The 16,403-nt window shown below is 46.3% G+C and overlaps 1 protein-coding gene across 1 annotated transcript; it reads left to right on the top strand.

Moving 5' to 3' along the window:
- The first annotated feature begins 240 nt into the window (after positions 1–240).
- On the top strand, positions 241–16,195 carry TNFAIP3 (TNF alpha induced protein 3). The gene is made up of 9 exons (XM_086316604.1): positions 241–597; positions 3,950–4,259; positions 7,562–7,752; positions 8,389–8,536; positions 8,693–8,863; positions 9,775–9,955; positions 11,096–11,985; positions 13,053–13,234; positions 13,990–16,195. Exons 2-9 carry the CDS (start codon positions 3,965–3,967, stop codon positions 14,272–14,274), a joined length of 2,343 nt encoding a protein of 780 aa, XP_086172730.1. The 5' UTR covers positions 241–597; positions 3,950–3,964; the 3' UTR covers positions 14,275–16,195.
- Positions 16,196–16,403: the final 208 nt, after the last annotated feature.

Consider the following 16,403-nt stretch of genomic DNA (forward strand, 5'->3'; position numbering starts at 1 on the left):
CTATTTCATTTCCAGTTCCCATCACTGCGATTTCCACATGGATGTGACGTTCAGTCCAGCTTCCGAAATGCCCAGGTGACTCACGCGGGGACACCCCGGGGCGGGGCGCAGGAGTTTCTTTGGCTGCGCGGCGGGGCGGGGCGGCGGGGCGGGGTCGGGGCGGGGCAGAGTGCATCTGGCTTCCCGCTCCTGCTGCGCCTCCTGCGCCCCCTAGCGGCGAGATCAGGGCCCCGGGAGTCTGGGACTCGTGTCACGTGACTGGAAAGTCCCTGGGTGGAAATCCCCGCTGTCCGCGGGCGGTAAAACAGAAAGGGAAAAAAGAGAACTGGCAGTCGGCAGCCTTCGCGGCGGCCAAGTGCGACAAGCTAGGAGGCCGTGGGGGCGGAGCGGCGAGAGCAGCCGCCGGGAAGACTGCGGTGGCAGCAGCAAAGGAGATCTACACCCCTCGACCGGCCCGCCGGAGAACTAGACCGAACCAGGCGTCCATGGGGAGCCGCCTCCACCCGGCCCCGACCCGAATTGCGACCCCAGCCTGCGGCGCACGCTTGTCTTGACCTGGACTTGGGATTTCTGAAGAGGATCGCGCGGCCCGAAGAGGTAACCCCGCGTCCCTGTGCCGTCTGCCACGGGCTCTCCCGGGACAAGGGCTGCGAGTGCGAATTTGGCAGCGACCCGCGGGCTGGCCCGGTCGACTTGGCCTTGGTTTTGCTGCTGTCCCAGAGGGAAGTTTGTTGACCCCTGTAGGTTCTGAGCTGCTGAGAGTGGAGGTGGCCGCCAGATGTTGGGGTGACAGCCTGTTTTCTAGGATCCAGCCAACTGTTCCCTGCAGCTCATGCAGAGAACTTGAACGACAGCTGCTTGGGGGAGAGTCGCCCCCGGAGCCGCTTGGTCTGGATGGTCATCGGTGCTTTGCTCTTCGGCTTGTCCATTTTGGAGTCGAGCTCTGCATGCTTACGGCCACGTAGACCTTGCAGAACCGCCTGGCCTCTTTCCAGACTGCAGCACCGGTCCAGACGGGTGGGATGTCGCAGCGGCAGCAAACCCTAGGGGGCGGGGGACCCGGTCAGCTCTCCTTTCCGGGGAGGGCTTGCAGACACTCAGAGTGCAGCAGTGTCAGAGAAGTATGCATGGAGCAGGAGGTCGTCCGCCTGCCTTGGCGGGGTGACTCCAGTTTAGAGCATCTGCAAGCCCCTACCCCCAAGTCAGACTGTCTTTGTCAGCCGGGGTCGTCCCACATCCTGCCACCTGGCCTTTCAGGAAAGCCGTGGTATTAAGTAAGGAAGGAGCTCAACTCTTGTTGAGACCGCTTTGTTTTCAGTTCTCCCTGCCTCTGATCTTTCCTCGGAAAGCCACTCTGGTCAACTCTCTCAGGGCAGCCTTTTGGGAGAACCGGTGTTTGAGTCTTCTGGACCACAGCCCCAATGTCCCAGATTATTAAGCAGCCAATTACTGCTTCATTCATGTGTCCTAAGGTCCTTCTTTATTTTTTTCAATTCTTTGTACAATTTTTGAGTTTTTGAAGTAGTACTTTCTGAAAATTTAATATCTGTTGGTAGGCCAATGAAGTATCAGAAATATGAAAAAAATGTTATGGGTGATATTGTCTTTGCATATAAGGACATTACATTCATAGCTCAGAAATTCTTTATCACAAGTCAGATTATTCTTTAATCTTAAGTGTGGAGAAGTCTAAGTCCTGGACACTTAGGCAGTGGGTATTGATTTCTTTTAAGGAGGCAATGCTGCAGGCCATTCAAGGCTACACCAATGAATGAGGTGACACTGGACTGTCAGATATTGACATTTGCATGTCTTGCCTGTGGTTCTAGCGCTCTCTATTTGAAAGATCTTAGGTGCAGAAGAAAATAATAGAAGAGTCAGAAAAGCAAAAAGAGGCTACACCTCGTTTGTTTCGGATCTTCTTGCCTGTTTCCATGTGAGAGCAGCAGGCACTGCAGCCACAGGTGTGGTGTTGTGAGATTAACAAGGGGGTGGGTTTAGAAGACCAGCTTCTAGGCAAAGCCCTGCTCTGGGATGGTGTGGAACCTACCTGAGCAGGACCAGTACCGCAGGTGCTGTAGCTGGAGACTATGATGGTCATGTGACTTCATGCTGGGGAATAAGGTTATCTTTGATCTTTTGCCTCAGCATCAAGCTGATGGTCAGGCAGTAGAAGCATGTGGTCAGGCCATGCTTGCTGAGTGATGGATGGACAAATGAATGACATCATGAAAGAGGCTTTTGCTATGCCACCAAGGGGGGAGCACGTGTGATGTTTTTGTCCCTTAGTCGTGTCTGTGGCCTTACCATGATTTTGCCCAATTCCACCTGCAAGGAATGTCTGACGTCAAAAAGGAGAGATTACCATTTGACCCAGAGAATGACTTCTTCCAGGCATCATCTAGCTATCAGATTAAGAATCCGGATCTAAATCTACAACCAGAAGACTCCTCAGAAGCAACCTCGGAGTCATCTAGTCCACCTGTCTCCCTGGAGTGGGCCATGAGAATTTAGACCATTTTATCAATGTCTTTAAGAAAGCTGAGACCTACCCAGGACAGGCTTTCTTATAACATACTTTTCTTCTCCTTCTTAACTTGGTTTAACTTTCTCATCTAGAGTCTTGCCCTAGAAAACAGTATGCTACAGGACTGGGATTAACAATCACAGTGAAACTTCCTAGAGGCTCTGTTCGTGCTCGGAAACTGTCTTTGTCCTCATCTTGGAAATATGGATGGATGGCAGGGCACTCTGCTCAGGGTCAGTGAATGTCAGCTGGCTCTCCACAAAGAGATGAGCTGTAAAGTCCCATGTTAAATCAATTCACATCTTCCCATGCTATTGTCATGGATTGGAGATGCTGGGGTTGTCCCCTTCCTCTTTCATTGGTCCTGAGTGGCCCCCTCTGGCTGCAACTTCTTTCCTTGTCTGCTTCCAAACTTGTATTTCTTTCCACTGGTTGATTGTGCTTGAAGATTTCAGGATGAAAACAGGGTGAGAAATCAATCTGAGTATTGGTAGCTGGAAGATGATGATAAAATTGTGTTGGCAGTTGAGTTCAAGTAGTACAGTTAATTCCATCATTACATAGAATATAATTCTGTGCTTTTACTATCTGCCCTTGGAAGTGTAGGATTTATTATTCTAGTATTGTTATTATTCTAATTATTCTTCTGATGTTGTAACGTTCAGTGGAGAGGTTCTGAAAGACTGCTAACTGTTTGCTCTTAAAATTGGAAAGCATCTTGCTAGGAGTAGACTTTTTTGTTGGTTATAAAACATTCAATTTAACTCTCTATGTATATATATAAATAGCATTTTATAAGTAAATGCTTTATAAATGTTCCTTTTGGGGACTATAGAGAAAATTCCAATTGACAGCCTACATAACAGCACAAAATTGCAGGATTTTCCACAAAATATTTGTTGTCTTTCCAGTATAGGGAGGGTGTGCTTGAAAGAGGTAAATCAAGACATGGACTAAAAAAAAGGGTTGCTCGGTCGTGCTCTTAGAAGAGGAGCTGACTTGCCAGGGCTACACTGTGCCTGTAACCAGCATTCAGGGCACCTCAAATCCAGTGTTTGCCCCCAGAACAACATCAGGATGAGATGGGAGTTTCAGTCAGTTAGAAGGCACCGTACCTGTTGCTGACAGACAAGCTTGGCTCCCTGACAAACATTACTGAAAACACGGGTTATTCCCCTCCTCCTCATTGCCCACTCCTTCTCTTGTTTAGACTAATCTTTAAAAATGATGTAACTTAAAACTGTCCAGTGTGAGTTCATCTTTGGGGCCAGCTAGTATCCTGGGAGTAGAGGTGACTAAGATCTTTTGCCTGCTGCTCAGGGTGATGACAAGATCAGACGGTGGGGTTTCCTGCAGACAGGTATATAGGAGTCATATCAAAGTCAGACTAACGGCGTGGGGTTTTCTTTCCCTCCTCTTCAGGTATTGGAGAGCACCATGGCTGAGCAACTCCTTCCTCTGGCCTTGTATTTGAGCAATATGCGGAAAGCTGTGAAGATACGAGAGAGAACGCCAGCAGATATTTTTAAACCTGCCAATGGAATCATTCACCATTTTAAATCCATGCACCGATACACTCTGGAAATGTTCAGAACTTGCCAGTTTTGTCCACAGTTTCGGGAGATCATCCACAATGCTCTCATTGACAGAAACATCCAGGCTTCCCTGGAAAGCCAGAAGAAGCTCAACTGGTGTCGAGAAGTCAGGAGGCTTGTGGCACTGAAAACAAATGGTAAGACGTGCTTTTGTCTAGGGGTTGAGGTGGCTCCTACCATGCTGGGTCCCTATTTATTAAAAGGCACCAGCCCCAATTCAAATCTCTTAAGGCTATAGGTACCTTAGTATAGAGACACTCCAAGGGGCATGTGATGAAAGCAAGCTTGCTGTGTGAGTATTTAAATTAAGGGTGATTTCTAGTGCATGTTAGAGAGCAGAGCACACTGAACCTTGGAGAATGCATTTCTGGACACTGTGCGTTACATGTATGTGTAGGGTATGTATGTATGACTTCTGTATCTAATTCTTGTGACTGTTTAATCATCTGTGAAATACCCTTCCCTTACGAGTAATGGAAATATCAAAAGGCTTTAAAAAGTTCAGAAGAAAAGCATGGTGTGAAAATCAATAGTGTTTTCCACTGTCATTAGAAAATGCTCATGATGATGGCCTTACACTTCTTGAATTGATGGCATTTTATGGGTTAACCAGTGGCTGTTGTCAGCTCCTCCCTTACCTAGGTTCTGCTGCCTGCAGTCCCAAGATACTAACTAGACAGATAAACCTGAGTTCTTAGTGCAGGTTTTAGTCCTCTATTTCATTCTTTTTAGGGATTCCTAGTACTGTACTGCATTTCTTGCTATCTGTGACTGTCTGCCCAATGGCTGTTTACAACTCATTGCTGTTTCCTGTTCTAAACTTCACTGTTTTTTTTTTTTTTTAATTCTTTCCTTTGAGCAAGAGTATGCACATCACAGAAACATTCAAGCCTAGTGTTAAATGTAGAAACAAAATTCTACTTTATAAATGTAGTTAATTGTTACAAGAAGCAGTAGACTGCTTATTGTCTAGGTAAAAGCAGGAAACTCTTGCCCTTAGATCAGTGACAATCCTAAACCATCCCAATTATTTTGGTTGATATACATCTAAGGGCAAAATAATACATCTTCACTGACAGTGAGACCAGATGATAAGTATGTTAACTTAACTAAATGAATTGGTACCTTCACTTTGGCCGTTTTTGACTTGGGTAACTTGGCGCTATTGAGGGACATGACTTTTTGCTTGGGTTGTGGGGGTTAAGTGCATCACCTCAACATTGTGCTTTTATTTTTGAAGCATAGATTCTTAGAAACATAGAAAACGGAGGCTACCTAGTGTTTACACTGGTTTTGGCATTAAATCAAGAGATGCTTAGAAGTAGGTAATTATGTTAAGTCATCATCAAGGGGTTTATATTCCTGACAGTTTGTGGTTTTAACTCTCCCATTTTGTTACAAAAAGAGGTGGAGTCAACTTTGGGAGAGTTGAAAAGAAGAGATTCTGCCAAATTAGAAATGTGGTAATAAGAAAAAAACCATTTTATCATGAACTGAACTGAGATTTTAGGTTCAACTTGCTCTAGTTCCTTAAGGAAAAAAATGGAATATAAAAAGTAAATACTTGTCTTGCAAAGATACGCATTTAAGTCAAGGATCATGCTACAAATAAAACTACAAAGCAAGTGCATTTTGATATCATTTTCTGAGAGATGGGGGTTTTAAGTCTCAGAGTCCTTTTATTTCACCACTTACAAGAAAATTCTTTAAAATTCTGGAAAAGGAAGAAAAAATATTTAGGGGAAGAGGAAAACAAACAACTTTTCCTTTCTGATTTTTATTAGCACCATTTTTTTTTTAAGTCTTCCCCCTATAGGAAGGCTCTTCAAAGTCAATGATCTATTTGGGGAGGGGGTGATTCACAATTTGCATTTGAGGATATGAGACTGCGGTGAATGAGGAAGGGAGTAGGTGGTATAAAATTGAAACTTCATTTGAAAAATTCCAGCGTCTATTGGCTGCAGCGATTTCACTTGTATAATGAGTAGCCCTATTCCAGCTCACCCTGACCACACCCACTTGGAAAGTCCAGGGTGCACTTCGCAGTTTAAATGTCTACACACCAGAACAAAAAGTACAATAGCTGTTGCTCAATTGCTAGTCAAATAACTTAGCACTGGGGAATTCCAGATGTTACTTAGGGAATTTTATGCTGGTGCATCTCAATAAAGAACTGAAAGTAAGCACAAGAAGAAGAAAAAAAGCCTTATCTTTGCTCTAGATTTTGCAAAGGGGAAATTTCAACAGCTTGCAATTGTTGCCACACTTCTGCCAAGACACAAGGCTTGAGCGATCTTTTTGGTTCATTTGTTTGAATGTTTATTTAGCTTGTTTTTCTGACTATGTAAACTGAAAGGATATTGGCTGTGGATATGTTTGAGGGTGGTGGTGGTGTTGTTGTTTACAGTTTAATTAGGATATGATAAAATTTCAAATAGCTTCATTGTCCCATACAGCAATGTAAGGAAATAATTGAACTTTTCTTTATAAAAACAATTCTGCAGTTCCCAGAAGAGCCTAAAGAGTTAACTTTTTTAATATTAAACATTTCTCTGAAACGTTTATTCTTTGGAGGCAAAAAAAAAAAAAAAAGTCATTTCATGAGTTGTGGATTTTTAACCTATAAAAGTAACAAAGTGACAGTAAAATTAGACCTATCTTTTTCTCAAAAGGCTCAGAGTTCTTAAAGTGCCATCCGTAAACACTGACTCAATTTTCAAATGTAGATATCTAGGCACCCTTTAATTCTGAAAAGGGACTCTAATTGCTAACAAGCAGGTTCACACAAGGCATTTATAGGAGGTGGGGGTGAGCAGGCTAGTAGGTAATTCTGTCTCAATCCCATTTTATAAATCAGGAGAGGAAACTCCCAGGCCCTGCATGCTGTGGTGGGGTGGTCAAGTCATTTACCCCTGAGTCATGGCCAGACGGTCCCTGTCTAGTAAGCGGAGCCAGAGCAGCTTCCTGGTTTGAGCATGTTGCTCTGGGTGTTCTCTCTCAGGGTCAGAGAGCAATAGGACCAGCATCTGAGCCAGAACATCAGGGCTTGTTAGAAAGGAAGGGACTTTAGAGATCATAACCCAATGCCCTCATCTCACAAAGAGGAAAAATACTCAGAGGTTAAAAAATTCCCCACCGAGGGCAGAGCCAGACTGGAGTCAAGGTCTCCAGACTCTCAGTCCTTGGTTCCTTGGGCTTTGTTAGTAGCATTCATTAAACAGAAGAGTTATAAGAATGATTTTTTATTTTTCCCTTAAAGCTGTCATCACCTAGTGAAATATTACCAGCTGGTCCTTTGACTAAGAAACTAAACCATTGGCATTTGTTCACAAGCACTACTGGGTCCCCACTCATAGTAGCAGAGAGGCTGGTTTATTCTGGAAACCTCTGCTAGGCCTTAGATGTGGATTGCTAGAATTTGCTTCCCTTCTGTCCTCAGGTGACGGAAACTGCCTCATGCACGCGGCTTCCCAGTACATGTGGGGTGTTCAGGACACAGACTTGGTCCTGAGGAAGGCGCTCTTCAGTACCCTCAAGGAGACGGACACGCGCAACTTTAAATTCCGCTGGCAGCTGGAGTCTCTTAAGTCTCAGGAATTCGTGGAAACCGGGCTTTGCTACGACACCCGGGTATGTTGGGGTTCCTCCTCAAGCGTCTATTGACAGAGCTCCATGGTGGGAAAACTGCACCTCCGACCAGTCCCTGCTGTCAGGGAGCATATGGTTTGCTGGGTCACATGAACTTGGCTAAGCAGAGTCAATGGAAAACACCAGAAACCTCCCATGGGATGAACCCAAGGCCCTTGTCACTGCTGGGAGGCTCCCAGGCAGCATCTTCCCAGCTGGAGAGTCATTTTAGAATGATCTTTCTGATCACGGGTTTTCCTGTGGCATTTTGGCTGTTTGGGGGGTTTGATGACCCTTCGCTTGCTTTACTGAGCCCGCCAGTCAGATTCAGAGGGTGCCTCCCCATCTTCGGTCACAAGGCTGGGACTTTGTGCACAAAGAGCTTGGCTTGGTGCTTCAGCAGGGATTTTTCTGAAAGCAGGTGCTGTCCCCCTGCTCCTCTGCTTCTGAGTTTGCCTTGAAGTGGGAAAAAGTAAAGGAACAAAACCAGAATTGGGGGGAAAATGGGTGATCATTTGAGTGATGATCTCAAGAAAGGGTAAAAGTAAGCTTAGTGATACCAGTGAATAATTATAGAGTGGAGCCAAAGTTGTTTTTTAATGCAGAGTACATTCAATAGTTTCTTTCCTCTCCCCTTAGAATTGGACCGATGAATGGGATAGCCTCGTCAAGATGGCATCCGCAGACACACCTGCGGCCCGAGGTGGACTGCAGTATCAGTCACTGGAAGAAATACACATATTTGTCCTTTGCAACATCCTCAGAAGGCCAATCATTGTCATTTCAGGTGAGATGCCTGCTGATGGCTTATCTGTATTTAGGTGCCTTTCAGCTTTAATCCCTTACCTCTTAGCATGACCCAAGTTCCAGGTGACGACAGCTAAATGGACTCCTGTAAAAAGTCTCAGAGGGCCTTATCTTTTCTTTCTCTTTCCTTAAACAGACAAAATGCTGAGAAGTTTGGAATCAGGTTCCAATTTTGCTCCTCTGAAGGTGGGTGGGATTTACCTGCCTCTGCACTGGCCAGCCCAGGAATGCTACAGATACCCCATTGTGCTCGGCTATGACAGCCAACACTTTGTACCCCTGGTGACAATGAAGGACAGTGGACCTGGTGAGAAAACCAAGTATCTATTCACATTTGTAACTGCTGGTGAATCCTGCTACACCCTGTTCTTACTGAATGTCAGGGTTTGCTCTTTGGCTCCTTTTTGAAAGCCTCATTTAAGTATATTCAGATCAGATCAGATCAGGTCAGTCACTCAGTCGTGTCTGACTCTTTGCGACCCCGTGAATCGCAGCACGCAAGTATATTAGTTTTATTTAAATATAGTATTCTGTCATTTGTTTGATTAGCAACAATAATGCACTAATCATAATGCCCCCCCACCCTCGCTTGTTTTGTGTGTCGTTTGGGACCTACTTTGAGCATGTTAGTGGCAAATAGGAGATAATGTCTATTACTGCCACCGTTTCTTAATTAACCCATAATACAGTGCCTGGCCTCGGGCAAGTAAATGTCTGGCAGGCTAGCTATTACTGTACTAGCTTAATGTGGAACTAATAGGGTACTTTATAAATGCTTTAGGTACAATATTTTATTTCATTTCATCTTCACAGCATCCATGTGGATGCTATAAGCACTGATAGCCTTACTGTACAGATGAGGCACCTGAAGCTCAGAGAAGTTAAGTAACTTCCCTAATGTCACAGAGCTAGACAGTGGCAGAGTCAGAATCTGAACTCAGGTCAGTCTGAATCTGAAGTGCAGTAATTTAACCAATAAGACCTGCTGCTTGGAGGCTGCTTTATATTCTGTGAACTTCCTGGAAACAGTGTATTTTATATTAGAGTTTAGCACAGTTTGTTTCCCCATTTGATTTTGTGGCTAGATAATACTTTTCCATTCTGTAATTGTATCCTTTCTGCATTTTCAAAATGCAGCCGTTTTATGTATATATGACCTCACACAAAATCTTGTTTAGTAGAATCATTTTGCTTACCTGTTATTTCTTTTTCCCTCAGAAATCCGAGCTGTTCCACTTGTTAACAGAGAGCGAGGACGATTTGAAGACTTAAAAGTTCACTTTTTGACAGATCCTGAAAATGAGATGAAGGAAAAGCTCCTGAAAGAGTACTTGATGGTGGTAGAAATCCCCGTTCAAGGCTGGGACCATGGCACCACCCATTTAATTAATGCTGCAAAGTAAGCAGTTTGTTTTTGGCTCTATCCTGTGTCATCTTTAAGCTGCTTCTGCTCAGAGACCAATAGTAAAGTTATTTGAAGCCAGTTTCCTCCAACGTGAAACAAATTTAGGGGCCTGTGTGTATCAGAGACAATCAGCTCAAGCAGCACTGACTTTAGTTTTCAAATAAAAACAAGGAATTTTTCCAGAGGATTGTCCTGTGTATCTGGATGCTTGGAAGCCAGCATTGTGGCTTCAAAAAGTGCGTTCACATCAAGGATACTTTTTTTTCTTTTAATTGCCCTAGTGCTAGACTAACAAGTGAAAATTCTTAGAAACAAAAGCCTCATTCTCCTGGCTTCTGGGTAAGGCAGACACATCACATGCAGGCCAGGCTGTAGAATGTGTTTCTGTAGCAGCCACATGAGTTGGCCACGTGGATCAGGGAGGAGAGACCCAGAGTGCGGGTTTACAGGTATCAAGATTGTAAACACTGGCTTGATGATAAAGAGATGCCTGTTTCCTAGAACTTGAAGTGCACAACACCGAGAAGGCCTAAGCTAAACAATTTCTTAGCGTGGAGATGAACAAATTTCAGTGAGTCAGAAGTCAGTACGGAGTGCCTGTGGGTGCGTCTGCCTCTTAGTTACTGCTCATGGCAGTTAACGCTGATAGGCACCACATGCACATTTAAAATTAATAACAGCAAAATACAGAATGCAACATTCCTGTATAGTTTGTGCTGGAAAGTAGACTCGTCCCAAATGAATACCCTGAATAATGTTTCAGTAGAAATCTGATCTCTGAGAACTTAGATAGTAAAAGTAACTATTTCAAAGAGGAATAGAGTAAGTATAGCAGCAATCCACAAGTAACCCTTTCTTTAGCATTATCTGTAATTTGGGGTGGACCAAAATTAATTAAATGAGACTGATTCTCAGAATAGTGATGTCTTCTCAGCATTACTGGACTGTGTTACGTTAGAGGTGCAAACTATCACAGACTGCATTTCAGTGGGTAGGTAGAAAGTTATTGCCACAATCCATATTTTCAGCTTGCTCTATGAGCCAAGGATATACAATTGTGTGTGGGTCTATGTGTGTGTGTGTGTGTGTGTGTGTGTGTGTGTGAAGTCTCATATTTTTCCTTTTGTTCTTTAGGTTGGATGAAGCTAACTTACCCAAAGAAATAAACCTGGTAGATGATTACTTTGAACTTGTCCAGCACGAGTACAAGAAGTGGCAGGAAAACAATGAGCAGGGACGGAGAGACACACACCCCCAGAATCCTCTGGACCCTTCCATCCCCCAGCTTTCTCTCATGGAAATCAAATGTGAGACACCTAACTGCCCATTCTTCATGTCCGTGAACACCCAGCCTTTGTGTCACGAGTGCTCAGAAAGGCGGCAAAAGAACCAAACGAAAGTCCCAAAGCCCACCTCCAAGCCGGGCCCCGAGCTGCTCCCCGGCCTGGTGCTTGGGACCTCCCGGGGGGAGGTCTGGAGTCCTGCGGAGCCTGCCGGAGGCCCCCACTCAGCCCCTCCGACAGCACCCAGCCTCTTCCTCTTCAGCGAGACCACGGCCATGAAGTGCAGGAGTCCCGGCTGCCCCTTTACCCTCAACGTGCAGCACAACGGCTTCTGTGAGCGATGCCACAATGCCCGGCAGCTGCCAGCAGGCCACCCTGCAGACCCCACACGGCTTCGCGACCCGGGCAAGTGCCGAGCCTGCCTCCAGGATGTCACCAGGACGTTTAATGGCATCTGCAGTACTTGCTTTAAAAGGACTACAACCGAGGCTGCCCCGAACCTCAGCTCCAGTGGCTCCCTGTCCTGCCACCAGCGCTCCAAGTCCGACCCCTTGCAGCTGGCCCAGAGCCTGTCCCCACATGCCTGCCGCAGAGCTGGGCCTGAGGCGTCCCCAGCCACACGGACTCCAGGGGACAAGATGGGGACCAGCAAGTGCAGGAAAGTGGGCTGCATGTACTTTGGGACCCCAGAGAACAAAGGCTTTTGCACGCTGTGTTTCATCGAGTACAGAGAAAATAAACGTGAGTGTGACAATGGGTTTCCTATCCTCTGTTTAAAAACTCCCGAGTAGAAGGCTGTATGCGCCTTAACTTCAAGAAGGGAGCCCCTCTGGACCGTGGGGGAGAGTGTGGCTTGCCTGGGGGCAGAATCCCAGTAGTTCTTCTAGCATGCTTGGAAGTAAAAGCACAGAATAGCATGTTCCAGGACCCACAGAACTCTGTGCAGAGTTCAGAGGATTTGTTTTATAAGGTCATGCAATGCAGTGTTTGTAAGGTAGAGTTCAAACAAGACTTCTTTTGAAACTCAAGCGAACTAGAGAAAATTCAAAATCTGAAGAGCAGTAACTGAAAAGAGGGCTTCCCTAGTGGCTCCAATGGTAAAGAATCCACCTTCAATGCGGGAGACCTGGGTCTGATCCCTGGGTCGGGAAGATCCCCTGGAGAAGTGAATGGCTACCCTCTCCAGTATTCTTGCCTGGAGAATTCCATGGACAGAGGAGCCTGGTGGGCTACAGTCCATGGGGTCACAAAGAGCCTGACATGACTGAGCAACTAACACTTTAGAGCTTCCCTGGTTACTCAGAGAGTAAAGAGTCTGCCTGCAATGCAGGAGACCTGGGTTCAATCCCAGGGTCAGGAAGATACCCTGGAGAAGGAAATGGCAACCCACTCCAGTATTCTTGCCTGGAGAATCCCATGGACAAAGGGGCCTGGCGGGCTACAGTCCATGAGGTCACAAAGCGTCAGACATGACTGAGCGACTAACATACACAGACAGCTGGCAAGAGGGCTGTCTCCACTGACTACATAAGAATGCCTTTGTGGTTTTAGAAATATCAAATCTGAAAGAAGGATGGGCACTTAATGTCTCTGCTTGTTCTGTGGCTGTGACCTACCCGTACAGCATGTTCCAAAGGGAGAGACTTGTAGAGTCAAAGATGTTTTAATTACAGTGTTATTTCTGTTGTTTATTTTGCTGAGTGTATGAAAGGTTGCTCTCCTAGAGCGCAACCGGCCTAATCTGTGTCAGTAAACTGTCCTGCTGGGTGGCCCATAGGTGTTCCTGATGAGCCTCCACTCTCTTGCAGATTTAGTCACTGCCTCCGGGAAAGCCAGTCCCACAGCCTCCAGGTTCCAGAATGCAGTCCCCTGCCTGGGCAGGGAATGTGGCGCCCTTGGTAGCACCGTGTTTGAAGGATACTGTCAGAAGTGTTTCATTGAAGCTCAGAATCAGAGATTCCATGAAGCAAAAAGGACTGAAGAGCAGCTGGTGAGACCTCTCGAGGGACTTCCCCCTCTCCTGCAGGCCCGGCCTCCTTCCCAGGGTGATGAGCGGGCTTTTCTCCCTGCCGAGTTCCAGGGAAAAACCAGGGGAAAAGTCAGCCTGGCCCCCAGACTTGGACGTGCAGCAGTTCCTATTGATTTTCATGGCCTAAGTTTACTTTTGAATTCATTTGAAGAAGCAAATGAAACTAGCCATGGAATAAAACCCATGAAAGCCTCTGAGAAGCCAGATGGTGATCAGAGACTTCTTGGATTTGTAGCACAAGTACAGACCTCTTAGTGGCCAGCAGGCTCCTTAACTAATAACTAATCCTCTGTCATGAGATCCGAGGAGGAAGCAGATCGCCCCGGGTGCCTCCACTTACTGGCCAAAAGAAAGCAAGCATTTATTGATAGATGCCTTGCCTATTGGTTGTTGGATGGTAGGGAATGTCTGAGTGACAATAGCTTATTATTCACACAATTACTATTCATGCGATTACCATTCATGCAAACAGAAGCTGGCCTCTGTGTTAGGGTTGGTGGTTCCCCTGGGCCTCCCTGGGGCCAAGGTCTGATTTCATGGGATGGGGAAAAGCGGTCCTTGGAGACTCCAGCCCACAGGCTGCCACCTGTCCCCTTGGGCAGGCAGATGCCCCTCACTTTAGCGGGCCCTTTGTAGGACCCACACTGTCAGTTGAACAGGGCACCGTGTTCTCCCTGCAACACATGATGACAGTTCTCTCTGCTCTCTCCACCCAGAGGTCAAGCCAGCGCAGAGACTTGCCCCGAGCTTCACAGAGTGCCTCCAGGTCCAAGTGTGCACGGGCCACCTGCCGCAATGTGCTGGCCTGCTGCAGCCAGGAGCTCTGCATGGAGTGCCAGCACCTCGGCCAGCGAGCGGGCACCAGCACCCGTCGGCCAGAGCACACCCCCGAGGAGCCCCCAACACAGCGCTGCCGGGCCCCCGCCTGCGACCACTTCGGCAATGCCAAGTGCAATGGCTACTGCAATGAGTGCTTTCAGTTCAAGCAGATGTATGGCTAACCCAACCCAGGGGGCCAACCCCAGACCCGGAGGGGCCTAGAGCCTTAGCCCGTGGGGCGCCCCAGTGCCACTCCCGAGGGTCCTACCCTGCAGGCTGGGCCTGGGCTGTCTGTGAGCCGGGGACGAAAGAAGCGCTCGGTCACCAGCCAGGAATCTGAGCAGAGCGTGTGACGGGCCGCGGGTTGCACAGGGTCAGCCCGGAGCTGCTGCTCCTCCTCCCCTTCCAAGCAGAAGGCTGGGAACCTCCAAGCCAGGACAGCCCCACCATCTTTAGAGAAAAGAGAAAAGACGCAGGATCCGGCTGGACTGGGAAACCCAGAGCCAGTCCCCTGCCCTCCCTCAGCATCTCTCGGAGACCAGGAGCTGAGGCCTCAGGGCCCGCAGGCCCTCTGCTGGAAACTCAGGAAGCTCAGGGAGCACAGGCTCAGACACAGACTCAGAGACAGACTCAGAGCATCAGTCGGTCGCGGTTTTGCCCTACTGGCCTCACTCCTCTCCCACGGACACGGCAGAAGCAGAACCATCCACAGACGGTGATGCTGAGGCTGAGCACGATCATAAAGAAAAGCAAACCAGCTGCTCTTTACAATATGCACCTTTCAAGACTCAGAACAGCGGGCAGATGTGTAACTCTTGGTTACGGCTGTCTTTACTTCTAGAGTTAACTCGAACTGAGGTGTGCATACATTGTGTACATATACCACGGCCCCTTATATTCTGTATGAGGGAATTTTTTTTTTTTTTTTTTTTTGGTCATGTTGAGATGCTGCCCTAGAGGTTTTAAGTAAGAGGACTGACTAATAATAATAACCTATTTTCTGGTTGTTGTTGGGGCAGGAACCTCTCATAGACAGCTTGCGTGAACTCCACTGGCTGCTCTGTGGAATGGAAATTCCTGTGTAAATCACTTTATTTATTTTATTACAAACTTTAAGGTTATTTAAATGAAGATGTTTCTTCTGGTCTTCAGAAAATGCTTGCTGTAGTGTCCTCTTGAGATAAAATAAGACTGACTATCAGAAGCAGGCAAGTTCCTGATAACGGTGGGAGAGTCACCTTTCTCCGTGCACTTTGCTTGCCTTCCCTAGAAAAGAAACAGTCTCTTCCACAGTAAATCTATTAAAATCTCACACTTTCTCGTGAGACTTTTGGCTAGAGCCACTTCCCAACCCTTCAGTGAGAAGCCGTTCTCCACAGTGTATAAATGGTTCTGTGTATCCTACCTCCTCAGAGAGACGATTGGGAAGGAGCAGAGATGCAATCAGGGAAGGTCACGGGGAAAGATGTTGCCTTTGACGAAGGGTTTGTTTGCTGTGTTGATGCTGTGTCCTGGGGTGCGGAGCGGTGACCTTGCAGCCAGCTTAGCACTGGAACAGCACAACCTTGTAACCATGAGTACGAGGAAACCTCTGTCTGTCCTTGGCCCGCAGCTTCTCTGTGTGTTTTGCGTTACTGTCATACTTGTGCTAGGAAAAAAAAAAGAAGGGAAGCACATTGTCCCCAGAGGTAAAGGCTGCTATTTTTTTGTTGTTGGTCTGAACGTATGACCTGAAAATCTTGCCTAATGCTCCACAGCCTTTACTGGTCTGACATGATGTGTTTTCCTCTTGAAAATCCATACACCTTTTCCCTTGGCATATCCCTTTATGTCTTTCTAAAGATTTCAAATAAACGTCAGTGTTTTCATTTAGTTCTTTGAAAGTTTCTATTTTAATATTTTATGTGTATCAATATTTTCATTCTTAATGTGAATAAATGGAATATTTATGCTTATTATACAGAACATTTGAAATTTGCACATTTAATTGTCTCTAATAGAAAACCGTTGACTCTCCTCTATTGGCTTTCTTCAAGTTTTCCTAAATTTAAATGTAACTTTTCACAAAAGTCAAAATTAAAAAGTAAATTATTTAAGAGCAAATTTGGATGTTTTCTATTTATGAATGATGAAAGAAAAGGGCCCCCCATATTAAGATCATGCTTCCCAGTTGTTTCAATGTGCACCTGGTCAGGGGGTACATCTCTCACCCATAGGTAGTAAGAGAACCTGCTCTTAAGGGTAAGGCCTCTGGTTTAACAGGGAAGATACTGAGGCCCAGAGGGGAAGTGGGCAGGACCTGCCAGTGCCT

The sequence above is a fragment of the Bos grunniens genome, chromosome 9 (assembly GCF_055505025.1).
Source record: "Bos grunniens cultivar Pamir isolate PY7600 chromosome 9, Bosgru_T2T1.0, whole genome shotgun sequence".
NCBI classification, from domain to species: domain Eukaryota; kingdom Metazoa; phylum Chordata; class Mammalia; order Artiodactyla; family Bovidae; genus Bos; species Bos grunniens.